Genomic DNA, 16,363 nt, shown 5'->3' on the forward strand with positions numbered 1-16,363 from the left:
GAGGTAAGATCATTTGTTGAAGCCTTTTTAAGGTTGTAGAAGGGGGAGGGTTGGCTTCCATGTGACCATGGAGGTGCAGCTCAAACAAAGTGATGAAAGGGAGGTAGTTGCTGAGTGAAGTGGTCTTGGGTGCCGATGGTTTTGGTGCCTCTTTGGGAGGGAAATCTGAGTCAAATGGTCATGATGACCATGATGACCTCTTGTTGATTGGGTGGTGCTGGAGGTGGAATGGGGTGGTGGCTTAACCATAGCAGATGGGTGGTTGAAACTCAACCAATTTAGTTTGTATCCAACTAGCTTCCTAGGTGCAATCGGTTTTGTCTATTTCGTTTGGTTTTTTAAACTAATTTTGTTCAAGGCTTGGTCCAAGTTATAAGGGATCATATGAGGTGTTAAAGAACCAAAGTTCCCTTGAGAAAAAAGAAAAAGGGCACACATGTGTGCCGATTCTGTAGTTTTGGAGTTTGATATGTCATTTCCTCTAATGACATCTGTGGAGGTTTATCTAGGGTCTTAGTATGGTCTAAGAGTGATGTAATTGAGTAATAAAATAAGAAAATTTTAGATCAAAAGGTTAAGAAAGATTATGAAAGAAAATTAAGCTTCAAAACTTGGTTTAAATTTCACTAGTCTTGGGTAAGTTGATTAATAGTCTTAACCAATTTTAAAGCTTTAATTTGGGTACTTAGTGTATGATATGGGCTTAAGGAAACTCATGGTATGGCGTATTGGGCTTTCAATTTGAGGAGTGAAATAAAACAAAACATGGCTTTGGGCATTGTGGGCTTAAAAGGGCCATGAGTGTGGGTGAATGGCTCATGGGCTTTTGGGCTTAAGTGAGTTTGGGCCTTGTTTCCAAATTTTAAGAGATTAGAAGAGACCTCAAGATCCACAAGGATGGGGCATGAAAGGCTTTCCTTGGCTTAATTGGGCCATGGGTCAAATCCAAACCAAGCTTGGCCCAAAGGCCTTGAGCCTTCCTCATAGTTAGGCCAAGGTTATCCTACCAAGTCTTGAATTCCTAAGAGGCTTGGTTAAAGCCTTCAAAGGCTTGGCCCATAAATATCCTAAGGTTCTATAGGCCTTAATAGAATTACTAATGGCCTTGCCTCTCTAACCCGCCATGCTAAATAATTAATGACACTAAGTGTCATGGTCTAAATGAATCTAACTATCAACATTAAAGTAGAATAATAAAATAAGCATTAACAATAAAAAATAATAATAATTGTAATAATAAAATAAAAAAAGATTTAAAGCCCAAAATTATAAGCATAATCTAAGGGCGTCTTAGGGTTAATCCTAATGGTTAATTAGGCGGGGTGTTACAACGTTTGGTCATGCAGACCCTCCAAACCCAAGCCGATTATAATATCCAGAGGGGGATCACCGACCTTTGAGTGCTCAGCCTGAACGAGTGGGTCATCAACCTGACTCCTCAAACCCGTGCGGACTACAACATCTAAAAGGGATTTGCCTCCCGCATGGCCCTCCATCTCTGCATGGTTGCTGGATGTAGCAACCACCAACCCTTCTTCAACAGTCTCGTCCCCAAAGGAGTGGCTGCCGATGGCAGAGCGAGACGAAGGTGGAGAAATCCATCAAGAAGAACGTTGCTCTGCGTAAGCTCGCCCAAGAATCATGACCGTATAAATGTTCTGGATAAGGTTATTCAGCTCCACCTCATCCGTGGACACCTTAGCAGTAGCAACCGGCAATGACATTGCGGGGTGATCGTCGGCCGGACCCCTCATCTACACCTTAGTCAAGGTCACCAAGGCAGTAGGGTAGCCGACCTCTGGTGTAGCTGACTCTCACGATGGAGGATTCAATAGCTCCAAAAGAGCGTCTACCGTCAACCTTGGCCCCCTCCAATCGAGGCTTCTTCCCCTTACCCAGTGAGGAAAGGTTCGAGGAGCGCTTCCGAGCAAGGACAACCCGAGGCCAGACCGCCAATGTATGAGATAGTGAAGAACATAAAGATAATTGGGCAGAGGAAAGAAAAATTGGAAAACTGAAATAGTAAGAAGGATACAGTGTAATAGAAGGAAAAAACACCCAACTCCAAATTTATATAGGGGGAAGGCGACGGTTGGCCTCCCACCACGTGGCAGAAGGGAGAAGTATGAGACAAATTCTGGATGTGTAATCTATGAAGCGACGCAAACGCGAAGAGCCCCTGACACCCTCACATTAATGTGTTTGAAAAGATGTCATCAGAATCATCAAAAGGCGAGCCAATAAAAAATGATGGGAAAACATTGCCAGGATTACCAAATGAAAGGGAGTCTTCCCGGACTTCGAAGCTGTGCACAGATCAACAATGGGATTCGGACTTCGGAGCTATGCACATATCAAAATTGGCATTTGGGCTTCAGTGGCCAGACGGATTGGAATAGTGATAAAATTTCCATCGTACTCGTCCGGTAGGAATTAGCAGGTTAACTATAGGGGATTTCCCCTACTAAACCCAGTGATCCTGTGAATGAAAGATAATGGAATCAAGACCAAGGCCCAACCCAAAGACAAATAGTCTCCAACCCAGCCCATGGGAAGGGTCCTCTGGACGCAACTTGCAGCAAGTAGGGTGCTGTAGGGGATGGGACTCGTCGATCTGAAGGCCCCTCGAGTAGTGTCTAGCTTTCAAGTACTCACCCGCACAGTAGGCATAATGTGTGGGGAATCCTTGATCTTTTGACAGGAAAGACATCAACGGACTACCGAGGATACTGTCTGGAAAAAGGAAGTTGGAGAACTATGCCACATTAATAGCACCACTACCCATGCTACACGCGACATTAATGGTGTCGTTGTAAAGCCACCCTGCATTAAAGGACTCTGACACAAGAAATAGTGCAAAGGACGCAGACTCCATAAGGGCAGACACAATCTGTCCCCTCATACTTATAGTATAAATAGCAGATCTCAGGTACATGAATATCTCTCTGATCCCTAGACTTCTTTACTTATTTACAAACTTCCAAAAATACTTACTAACTTTGGCATCGAAGTTTTTCCGGCCCCAAGGCCACCCTCTCCTAGTTGCACTATTATCCATCCTTTGCAGGCCCATTTCAGAAGACCTGAGTTGTCCGAGCTTCGCCCAAAGATGTGCAAAATACGACTTTAATAGTCAAAATATATTTTTTAATACTATTTCTATTTTGAGAATTGAAAAAGTTGATATTATTACAATTTTGTTATTATTACATTGATATTATTACAATTTTGTTATTGTCGGGTTGTAATAATGGTTTCTTTTAATATGCTTATGTTTGTTGTTGTTGGGATTATGATTTGTAATATTGGACTTATTGGTATTCTGACAATACGCTTACGTTTGTGATTGTCGGGATTTTAATATCGGTTTTATTATAGATTAATATCTCAAAAATATTGGTTCTGTTGGTAGGTAGTTTTCTTTTTTTTTGATATCATGGCTACTAAAATTATAAATTTTAATTCTCATATAAAATTATGTTAATAAGGACAAATGGGTTATGCAGGCTAGTTTAATCAGTTTACATATTTTGGGTTGAAAAGAGTCAAAACGGATCTGTTGTCACCTGCTATTTATATGAGTTGTGTAAAGGTTTTTGGGTTTGACCCATTTAATTAAATAGGTAATATTCGGGTTGACCCGTATAAAATAGTCATATTAAAATTTTCAATTTGAGTTAGATAAAAAGTCACACCATATTTATTTTTCAATTTTTGTAGAGGGAAAATGAAAATTGTTTGAAGAGAGTTGGTAGATGATATAAGAGTAGCAGATGTTAATTACAGCTGCACCTCTTAACATTTAAAATTGGAAGACTTTCGAGATTTATAAAAATCTATATATACATCTAGATATTCATATTTTAGAGTTCAGAAATTTGGCCTTTTTAAACTTAAACAACTTTAAAATTCTTTTAAGATATGAATTTTGAATTGTTTTAAGTGTGTGTATTTTGTTCATATTCTGGAGGCAAGATTTTTTAATTTCAGGCTTAAATGCAATTCTTAGGATATGGAATTGTGTGCAGTTCTTAAATGCAAGTCTCCTATATCAAATGCTTAAATGCAGGCTTAACCTATGGAATCCAAACAATTCTCATGCAGAATCTCTATGCATCATTGACACAACTTTCTAGCTAGTACTTAGAATGTTTTGTTTGGTTCACCAGTTGTGTTGGTTTTTCATCTAACAAAATTGGTGTTAAGTTGATCTTTAAAAAGTAGGGCTAGAGTCGAGTATAATTTGGTTTGAATCAATTTGACACCAACATGATTTACCCAATAATTAATCGGATCATTTTCATGTAAACCCGGATAACTCATGGATTGACTTGACTTGACAGGACCCTTTTTTTAATACATTATTTTTTATAGTGCACAACTTTATTTGGTATAGTTAGATTATTTTCAGTCACTCGTATCGTAATTCTAACAATGGAGAGACATAATTATATAGCAAATTAATGTCACATAGAACATTAGAGTCATCAACTTGGATAGAGGGATCTTACAAGAAAATTGCATTAAGAAGGAAATATAACCGAATTCCAGTGGAATAAGTTGGTAGAAACAAAATCGATTCAAGTCCAAGCACTAAGCATCACTAATTCGTAAGGATGGACTGCAAAACTTGCTAATTCTAAGGTTTTCACATCAAACAGATCGAAAGAAATCCAAACACAAGCAGCACTCTCAAATATTTAGGAGTCTGCTTGATCATCATGATATTCTTCAACCTCCTCTTCAGTAATTGTCTCCAGAACAGGAGAAATGGGTATCTTAGTCAGTGAAATGAGAAAGGGTGGTGCAACCTCAACCCAAGAAATACTTTGATGATGAACGAATGGATTCTGATCACTTTCTTCAAACTTAGATCTTGCTTCAGTAGTACTGGAGGATCAGTGGATTGAGAATAAAGTTGGTGGAGATGGTGTTTTAGGGTTCACTACAACACAATTGCTTTTTAGTGACAGTTGGAAAATTGTGACAGTCTCTAAACCGTCACTAAAAGACATTTTCTGTGACAGTTTCTAGAAACCGTCACTAAAGATAGATGAGATTTTTTTTTACGTTCCAACGTATGGGAAATTTATATTCGAACATCACATATACATTCGAACGTTGTGGCTGTTTACGTTCGAATGTGAAATGTTTTAGCGCAACCGTTCAAACGTTATTAATTAACGTTTGAACGTGAAATGTTTCCTCCAATGTTCGAAATAGAAATATTCAATAATATTTTTCTTTACAAATATTAAAAATAAAATACAAAATTTGATAGAATGTAGTAAACAATAGTCAGATGATAACATTGTCCGCGAAAGTCGAACTCCGTACCTCCTCAGTCAAGGTATCAACCTTGTCGTTAAGGATAGTTACACGATGGGTGAGTTCAGCAACAGACACTGATATAGCCTCGCGCGATCGATCGATCTTATGATCGATATGCGCAATCAGCTGTGAGATGATCGCATCAACCCAAGCAGGTCGCTCATCTCTTGCAGATGTACTCGGCGTATGCTGACTACTACTCCCCACATGACCTGGCTCAGACTGCGTTGGAGGAACTAGATCCTCTACAGGGGGTGGTTGACGTCCCCTCGCCTGTCCAATGCTACGTCGATGCGTGGTTATGTCGAGGGGGCTCATCTGATCTTTGACCCGCTCCTCTGGCTGGGTCCGCACTCCCCATGCAAGAAATAGTCGGCTGATTAGGATACCGTATGAGAGATTATCCTTGGAGACGATGCTCGCCTCATAACGGATCCTCTCAAAGATGTGCAGTGGCAAATCTATAGGATCTCCACGTGCCACTCATATAAAAAATTGTGCCCGAAGCTGACTAAATGTGGTTTTATGTGCCACAGGATCGACATTTATTGCAATAATAAGATGCAACATGTAGAAGAAATGCAGCAGATGGTTCTGGTTGAAGGCGTTCTTCCGCTCGATCTGCATGTGGTCCCTCCCGGTGAGGATGTAGAAATCCATGTCTCAGTCATCATCCCGAGCCTCGACGCCAGTATCTTCAGCCTCTAACTAGCCTGCATCTCTGGCTGATGTTGGCTCAAATGGGAGGCTAATAGATGATGTAGAAGTGCCTACATCCTCACGGGGTATTAAGTGTGCAAATGTCTCAACTCCTTGACGAATTCCAAGGTGCTCGCCGATGACATCTGGTGATACCTCAATGGAAACACCGCGTACAGTCACGGTGTGAAAGGATGCATCCTGAGGCATGTCACACATCCCTATATAGAATTCCTGAACCATTGAGGGGTATTCCTTCCCCCTCAATGTGTAGATATTTCCCCAGCCTCTACTGAGGAAAAACTCTCTCAGGTTCGTCTGCTGCCAAAAGAGTTCGTCGAACTCATTAATCAGGATCTCTTGCTCTACCATAACAGTACGAGCTCCGATACGAGCAGTGTCCGACGTGGCTCCTTCCCTCCCTCGTTTCCTAGTATGCAGTGGAAGAACCATATCCTGAAAATAGAAAAGGAAAAAAAATTATTTACATTAATGCATTTTTTTGTGTTAATTTTAAGCTGCTCTGCATTAACGTTCGAACATAGCAAAATAAACATTCGAACGTTAAAGATAAAACGTTCAGACGTTTATTTATACCTTCGCACGTAAAATAATGTAAATAAATTTACGTTCGAACGTAAAACATATACGTTCGAATGTAAAACATAGACGTTCGAACATAAGCAAAAAATAAATATTGGCTGATGTACGTTCAGACGTTTATGTTATACGTTTGCATGTATTTGTTTTACGTGTGAACGTAAATATGAACGCCCGAGCGTTGAAGCATGAATAAAGTAGAAAATCACTACGTTCGGACATTATAATTAAACGTCCGACCGTATGTGATTTACGTGCGAAAGTAAAATACTCACGTTCGAACGTATGTCGTTTAATAATATTTAAAAAGTAGTACGTCCGGACGTATACATTAAACGTTTAGACGTAAAATTGATGAAACTGACGTCCGAATGTAAGACAATGAACGTTCGAACTTAGAAGCCAAAACGACTACGTAATTTAAACATCGTATGTTTGAACGTCATGCTGAAACGTTCGAACGTTACGACACAGAATGGTTGAGTCGACTCAGCCATTATTGAAATCTCAAAAATTTCTCTACAAGGTTCTAAATGGCGAAATGTCACCGTAGAAATGAAGTATATACTTCAAGAGACATTTATACGGTGACTATTCGGCCAATAGCTAGCCGTGGTGGCCGGAAAATGGAGTTGAAAATCCGGCCACCACTTATCCCGTTTTAAACAAAACTCAATCCAAATATCAATAAAATATATGTTATTTGAATAAAATATGAATGCCTACCATTTAGTGACGGAGGCTTGGCAGCGTGGAACAGAGACTTCTGAGGAATACTGTCCTAGTAACATAGACATATTCACCTTTTAATACGTTACTAATTATTTACGATCATTACCTTTTAAATTACAAGAAAAAATGATGGAGATGCAGTCGACTTTTGAGAAATCTTCTCCTGGTGACATAGACATATTCACGCAAGTGCTCGGGCCGCAGTCTAGTATGGCAAGAGGTTTGGGACGATCTATCAAGCATAGATGTTCATCCTCCTCAACCTCATCGGTTTCACAAATTAATAATCTTACGATAGATTTAGAAGCTGCACGGCGTGAGAATGAGTATATGAGGTCGAGACAGCAAGAGTTAGAGTCTCTCTTAGAACGACAGTCTCATTTAGAGATGCGTTTGCAAGACCAACAGAAAGACCAGGAGGAAAGAATACGCAGTGAAGTGCAAGAGCAAGTGCAACGGGAGATGATGGTGCAAATTGAGCGTATTATGTAGTTGCAATAGAATCGCGGTGGGCAAGGAAAAAATAAGAAATAAATTTTATCAGTATTTCTGGCTAGTTTTAATATCTAATTTTGTGCTTTTATAAGACATTGTTAATTGTTAATTGTTAATTGATGGTATGTAATATGATACAATTGGTATTATGTTTTTAAATTTTATGAAATTAATATTTCTGATCTGTACGTTCGAATGTAAATAAAAATTGTTCAAACGTTGTTCACATTCTAACAAACGTTCGAACGTAAATGCATAAATTGGATCGTTCGAACGTCAAACTCTACGTTGACCGTCCTCACACTAAAACGAACAAACCGTTCGAACGATAAAGCGATTAACGTTCAAACACAGAACTTGCATTTGAACGCTCCTTCGTTACATTCGAAATAATGCCCAAACTTTAAACACATTACGTTTGACATTTACGTTTACGTTCGAATAAATATTCGAACGTTTATTGTAATTAACGTTCGGACGCATTAACATTCGAACGTAAATATGATACGTTCGAACGATAATCAATGAACGTCAAATTCTCTCATTCGAACGCCAATCGGTCGGGTTAACGTCTGAACGTTTAATTTTATGTCTGAACGTGACTTTCTGTGACAATTCTCAACTGTCACAAAAAAGGGAACGTTCGAACGTTGTACCGAACGGAACACTTCCAACAGTCACTAAAAATATTTTTTGTGACGGTTGAACAGTAAACCGTCACCAAATGTTTTCTGTAACGCACTTTAAGTGACGGTCGTGGTGACAGTTTCAAACCATCACCAAATATCTTTAGTGACGGTTTGCCATTTTTTTGTGACAGTTTCCTCTATCACAAAAGACACATTCTGTTATAGTAGTTAAAGTGATAAAGAGAAAAAAGGAGACAAGGACGCGGTATCAAATAAATAAATAAGCCACAAAGCATGGTGTTTTCTTCTTTTCATGGCCGTTGCAGCACTTTGTGGTGGAAAGAAAATAGAAACATCTCTAATAGATTTTATTGGGAGACATGGCAAGAACTGGAATTAGAAGTTTAATGAAAGTTGGCCCGAAATTTCTTTTTCGGATACAGAACTTATTTTAGTTAGATCTTATAAGATTTGGAATCTCTAACTATCTTGATTAATGTTTTAATTAAGGATCAAAATTCCTATAATTCATTTCCAAACTCTAAAGTCTAGATCAGTGAGAAACTTACTTTTGATATATATATATATATATATATATATATCAAGGATAAATACATTTTTGACATAATAAATTATAATATATACTCTTTATATAAATATATTTTTACACATTTGATCATATGTACTCATATTAAAATTGTAAAACTTATATAGATTATAGTTAAATTCAATACTATACTACTACATGTTAATTATTATAAAATGATGTATTTATACTATAATATAAATAGAGTAAGTTAGGTTTGGATTCAAAAACACTTTCAACCCATCTTATCTCATTATTACAATTTTCACAAATTTTTACATAAAATATAATAAACAATTCAAATTTCTCAAATTCTGAAACAATAATAATATTAAAAAATAATATTTTATTCAACTTTTAATTTTCATCTCAACTCATCTCATTTCAACTCATTATCCAAATCAAACCTAATAGTTTAGTATATGTAAACATATTATTACTAACACAAATAATCCGTAAAACTAGAAAAATCAGATCAGACTGGACTGAAACCGGAAAAATCGAATGTCCCGGTTTCGTTAGTGAATCGGTCTGGTATTGCTTCTTAAAACTTTAAAACCAGTATATACTGGTTCGGTTTTAAAAAAATGTACAAAACCAGACCGGTAATTACACTCTTAATGGACTTCACTTCTTTTTTTAAAAAAATACATAAGACTTGTAAAGTTTAAGATTGTATATAGCATTACTCTTAAAAGAAAATAATAGCCAAGGTGGAATAAAACTAGCAAGAAAGAGAGAATGCAGAATTGTTCATTAAGCAGGCCGCAAAGCCGTACGCGCGCATGCAAAGGGTCGGCTTACCTACTGAGACAGTAATTTGCATTGTTTCAGATAAGAGAGTGTAGAGTGAAAGATGAGAAGATAAAGAGAGCTAAGAGATTAGAGTTATAGTAGAATTCTACCGGGCCACCGGCCATGCATGCAGCGATTTTAAAATCATTGAAAATAATTAACTACAGCGATTATTAGAGATATTTTGATTGTTAGAAAAAATTTGATTTCTTGTGACAGTTTATGGCAAAGCCAAACGCCATGAGTGGCTTTCAAGTTTCAGGTCTGGATCTAACAAGTATAATTTTGTAAGAATAGCTCAATTATTAATTGCAATGACGGCTCGATTTTTGGGGCCAATGATGTCGGAATTTCTCTCTATTTATTTATTTATTTCTTATATTAAAAAGATTATATGTGATACTCCTAAATTTGAATTCGAACGAGGGAATTAAGTATGAATTCATTGGGAGCTGATATATATATTTTTTTTTCATTTTGATATATACAAGTAAATTTGCGTAACAATCTACGTACTAATATTATTGTTTTTATATTTTAAATTTAAATTGGTACTATTTTTAATAAAATTTATTTTTTAACTAATCATATTGAATAAATGTGAGTATTAATGTGCAAAATTTTTTACAATTAGATTTTTTTTTTTTTATTATCATCAATCTGTATAGAGTAGAAAATAAGGCTTTACACCTTTTAATGAAAATCTGACGTACATAATTAAGAACTCCTCGTGAATTTCTTTTTTTAAAAGTGCACATACACTTGATTATTAATTTTTCATTAATTTTCAAAGGTAATTACTGCATGGCCTTCAGCAGATATTAATTAAGTTATTTTAATTTGAGTAAATATTCTCATTAGCGAGTTTTTAAATTCTACACCGCACATGACTTGATGTGGCAAACGGAGTTCATGAATTAATATAAAAATACAAAAACCAACTTCAGATTCTCAATATTTTTTTGCCTTGCGTGTAAAAAATTTGATAAAAAAATAAAGTGAAAATCAAACTAATCCAAAACTGAACTAGTGATTGAGAGAGCTTGAGAACAGAGAGAGCTTGAGGGGGGAGCCGGGAGGGAGAGAGAGAGAGATCAGGGTTCGATGAGAGAGAGAGCTTGAGGGGAGAGAGAGTGGTGGACTTCGGTGAAAGAGATTGGTAAGAGAGAGATTGAAATCAGATAGATATGTGAGGTGTACCAGTGATGCGCACAACAGTAGTACTACACGTACAAATCAATAATTAATACAAGAGCATACAGTAGTCCACAGTACAGCTCCTCACCTATTTAAACTTCATATTTATTTAAAGAGAAATTCTAAAATTCCAAGACACTGCAAACGACATGTCGTTGCAGGATGCATGTAATTCAAAAGAGCTACGTGAACTAGCTCGGACTTTATCAGTTTTTTTTTTTTTTCAAATATATTTTATAACTTAAATAGAAATAAGTATAATAGGTAGATCATGTAGATTTAAATGATAAGATGTATCTGTTATATTTATATAAAAATGATTTTGACGATGCATGCATGGTGATCAACTCGCAACTAGCGCCGAACTCGGGGTCGGGAATTACCTCTGTCGTCTTTGAATGCGAACCAAGTCTGTATGAAAGTTAGGCCGACTACTATTATGGCGGCCAAAAAAGCCATAAATGTCCAGGGGCTTCTGAAATGATCGTGGAGGGCTTCAGCAATCCAGGTCATATACTTAACCTTGAAGTGTGTCTGAATGGCATCTTGGACATCCCAATATGCGTCGGGGTCAGGAACCAAGTCGGTGCCGATCTCATTGAAGAGTTGAGCCACTTCCTCGTCGCTGCCAAGGCAGTTCTTGAGTATTCCCTTATTCCTCAACACTATTACGTCTTTGATGTTATCAATGAGTGAATCCAGGAATAATATGTATGAGGTGATCTCGAACTTGTTGTTGAAATCCGGACACATCTCGTAGGCTATCAAATTCAAGAACTTGGGCCCCATTGAGTCATCAACTATTATTGGACAAAGCGAAAGGTATCCCGGGTAGAGAAATCTATCAAAACGTATTGTTGTCAAGGGATCATCACTATCATTCAACCTCATATAGATTCCAGCTGCTCTAAGCTCCTCCACGTTGCGATAAGTCAACTTTAATCGTTCCCCGTTCTTCTTTCTGCCATCACTTTGTGTATTGTCTTTCATGATTTTCGTCCGGAGGAGATCGAGAAGATGGATCGGCCTTTCCGTAGTCGGTAATCCATTCTGGCTCGACTGCGACTTACCGTATGCTTGCTGATTAATGAAATCTGTAATGGACTTCTCCAATTCAACTTTCTTTGTGCTGGAATTCATCAAATCCACAAGGAGCTGATAAGGAAGTTGATTCTCCAACAAGAACAAATCCTGTGTCGCAAAGGCCATCAGATCGTATTTCATTTCCCAGTCTTTGCAGTTTTGGCTAACAGCACAATGGATGGACTGTAATATTGCACACCCGTCCACAAACAGCATCCAGGCGAGGGCCTGATCGCTATATTTCTCGGTCACCTTGTCGTCGAAACACTGCCTCAGTTGCTCGATGTTCTTCTCAACAATGTCGTACAAAATCTCATCCTTTCTACCACTGTCTTTGACGAAGTAGGATGCCATTCTAAGCTTGTACGCCTCGGCTCGCTTGTATTTTGGCTCACCATGATGGATGGGACCGATTGCAACTATCCTTGGCTTGAAATACTTGTCGAAATGTTTGTGATCCTGCAGCAACAGCGGAACCTTTTGTATTTTTGGCGTATTAATACTGGGATGATCATCTGGGGCTGATTTCCGCAGTTTCTCAAACCTCTTTTTTTTCAGCTCGCAGGCTTCCTCGCCGATTTCAATGATCCGCCTCCGCAGGCCGGAACTGTCGCTGCCTCTGCTTGTTTCACCAGCTTCGGTTGTGACAACATTAACCTTTTTCGAAAGCAACTCCTCCATGGAAATAACATGCTCCCCACTTCCGGCCATGGCGTGCATGTACGTACGTATTTGCGCCTACGTGCAGCCAAGCAAGTGAGATATTTGGTACCATTAATGTTCAGGAATGAAGTACTTTATAGGCTGAGGACAACAAATTAAAATTACGCTTAACCCCTTTTCACAATGTGTAAAGAAAAATATCTTGGCCACAAATAAATTATATAAAATTATACTTACAGCTGATGTGGTAGGTCAAATTATAAAATTATTTTTATTATAAATTATATTTAACAGATTTTATAAAATCACATTAATTTTTAAATTTATTTTGTATAATCATTTTATATATGTAGCACGTCTCACTTTCAAAACTATCGATTTTAGCATTTGGCATTTGTATAATTAGTTCGAGATATAGATTCCAATCATGTGTTGTCCAGAATCCCCCTTGATTGGTTAATATATTTATTTTGCTAGCATCCCTATCATGTGCTCTCTTCCTTGATCACAAAAGAAAAAGTATCATCGTTTTCTCCGAAATGAGTAGCAATTAATGATGAGGGTTCATCACATAAACATTTCCTAATTTAGTGAATCTATTTCATATTATGCCACATTAGGGTGTCATGTGATTTATTAAAAAAAAGCTTTAAAAATATATTCAAATAAGATAGCGCTTGAAAACACAAAAAGAGAGAGTTTAAAATCCGATACTTCATCCACCTTTTTATTTTATATTTTTAATTCGAACTTTTTTAACAAACCATGTAACACCACATTATAATTGTAGTGTCATGTCAAGGAAGCAAAATGAATAATATAAATTAGGGAACATAGCATGACTCGAACTTTATTGATGTGCCAAGTTAGGAATCAAGCATCAGTTACAAGCTTGCTTTACGGCTCCAATTTGATGATGTCATGCGAACGATATCATACGTGTGTAAGCAACATGTATACCTTTAAAAAATAATAAATAAATATAAAATTTGTATAAAAAAATTAATATTTTAATAATAAATTTTACTTTTCTTTAATAAAAATATTCTACATTTATACAATCTATGATCATATCTAAAGTAAAGCAATTCCCACCCGTCATCGTGCATCCTTTCAGGAAAGGAGAAAAACATGTTACACGAGGTATCGTGCTGATCTTGATCTAAACGTTAAGACAGTACTCATGGAATTTCCTTTTTCTTTTATTGGCAAGAATATCAAGGACTATCTGCCCAACTAGCAAACACGAAAGGAATTTTGGGGAACCCACCCCTCATCGTGTATCACCTTTTCTATTTAAGGAAATTAATTTGCTTTAAAAACAAAAGAAAAAAAAAAACTGGAAAGGAATTTTTTATTTTTTATTTTTTGAATAACACAAGAAGTCTTTATTACCACAAGAAGTTTAGTATTGACTAGCCCGAGCTTTATCATTGCATCTAGCAGTATCAAGCATAAATCACGTGAAAGTTACATCGTACTAATATTCTTTGTCTGGGGTTTTCTTTAATTATACCGATTTGTTTATATCAGAATATTTATAGTAGTGAAAAAAGTTAAATGAAATTTTTTTAGAATATAATTTTTTTAATATAATTTTTATTTTAAAATTTAAAAAAATTGAATTATTTATTGTATTTTATATAAAAAATTGAAAAAATTATAATGATTATCACTACAATATAATTGCTTTGTGACAGTCTCCAAACCGTCACTAAAAGATATTTTTTGTGACTATTTTTGGAAACCATCATTAAAGACACACTACAACAAATAAGGTCTTTTGGGAAAAAAATCACAAATTCGTCCCAAAAAATATCTTTTGGGACGAAATTAAGCTGGACCGTTCGATCGCATTCGAACGGATTTTTTTTTTCTAGGACGAATTAAATTCATCTCGAAAATTCGTTCAAATGTCAGAAATAACGTTCGAACAATGAGGAACGGTTCGAACGAGTATTTCATGACCGGTCGATCGATACCAATCCATTCGACCAAATACACATGAAGAAACGTTCGAACAAAAAAATTGATGATCAAATGCAAATACTGAATTAGTTATACGAAACTGTTCGAATGGCGCAAAATTTTTTAGCGTTCGAATTCTAAATTTCAATGTTCGAACGATTGTGTCTAGGGGTGAATTCGGTCCGGTCCGGTCGGTCTCGAGGAGGTTTTGTGGACCGGACCAGACCAATTCGGTCTAGGGTTTTCTCACCCTGGAGCGGACCGAATAGGCATAAGGACCGGTTCGGTCCAGTCCGGTCCGATCGGGCCTATTCGGTCCAACCAAATCCAGATGGGCCTATAGCCCAACCTTATTCTTCTGTTTTTTCGGCCCAATAGTAAAATCCACTAACATTTTCTCCAATTTGAAGCAAAAAAATACAACATATAAAGCCACCCACAAAATGCTTATAAAAAAAATGCAAGTTACAAAACTATTCACCGATAGTCTAAAAAGAAATAAATTATAAAGCAATATGCTAACTAAATTACAGTGAATAAATTTAAATAAAAAGTTTTACTACAAAAAATAAATTTTATCTATATCCATCAGAAACTTCAAAAAATGAATAACTACTTGATTTTCTTCCTACTAATCCATCCAAACAATTTAAACAAGGTTAAAACTAACAATTATAATAGATAATGAAAGAAAATTGAAAAAACATTCCCAAGCAAATTTGGCTTCTAAAAGGAAGAAAGAAAAAAAAAACCATTCCCAAGCATAGATAAGAAAAATTAAAAATTATACAGGTCCCATATAACTGAAAAATGAAAATATTTAAATACAAATTACAATTTACATCAATGTAAATTATACAATTATTCTCCTAGTAGCTCCTAAGTCCTAGCTTCCTCCATCTTTTGGCTTGGTATACTTTTCACTTTTTAGTTTCACAATACGCTGTAAAGTGTAAACAAAGGAACTATTAGCAAATAGCAAAAGTGAAAATTGAAAACTAACGAGCTAAAATACAATTCACCTCATTAACTTGCATTGGTTGTAGACATTGTATTTGAAGCCTCCATAGAATTGTCACCGTCCCGAACAAGTTCTATACAATAAAGAAACAAAACAAATTATATAAATTTTCATAACATATAGTATTATAGATCATAAAAGTTATAAAATGAAGTACTTATAAAAAAAAGTTATAAAATGAAGTATTTATAAAAAAAGATAGTTATAAAATGAAGTTAAGTAAGAAACATACCCAACTGCCTCTCAAAATCCTCCACCTCATTCATTAAAGTCCTGAGGTTGATTGGAGTAGAAGAAGAACGAAGCCTATTCTGTGTACAAATTAGAGCCTCAACCATCATCGGAGATAAACTACTTCGAAAATGATCAAGGACACGACCCGCCGTGCTAAATGTAGATTCAGAGGCCACTGTAGATACCGGTATTGCAAATACATCTCGTGCAACTTTTGAAAGTATACGATATCTAACTGAATTAACTCTCCACCAAATAAGAATGTCAAAACTTGAGAATGCCTCCTCACAACTTTCAGCTAGGTATCTATCAACCTCATTCTTGCTCCCC

General features: G+C 36.4%; 1 protein-coding gene across 1 annotated transcript; it reads right to left on the reverse strand.

Annotated features, from left to right (window-relative positions):
• Positions 1-11,418: 11,418 nt before the first annotated feature.
• LOC108981635 (UPF0481 protein At3g47200-like) lies at positions 11,419-12,858 on the reverse strand. The gene has a single exon (XM_018952863.1). It carries the CDS (start codon positions 12,856-12,858, stop codon positions 11,419-11,421), a length of 1,440 nt encoding a protein of 479 aa, XP_018808408.1.
• Between the last annotated feature and the right edge of the window lie 3,505 nt (positions 12,859-16,363).

This window comes from Juglans regia, chromosome 4 (assembly GCF_001411555.2).
Source record: "Juglans regia cultivar Chandler chromosome 4, Walnut 2.0, whole genome shotgun sequence".
Taxonomy (NCBI): domain Eukaryota; kingdom Viridiplantae; phylum Streptophyta; class Magnoliopsida; order Fagales; family Juglandaceae; genus Juglans; species Juglans regia.

Excerpts from the sequence above, each read along its gene's own strand:
- LOC108981635 (XM_018952863.1), bottom strand. The coding sequence starts at position 12,858 with ATGGCCGGAAGTGGGGAGCATGTTATTTCCATGGAGGAGTTGCTTTCG.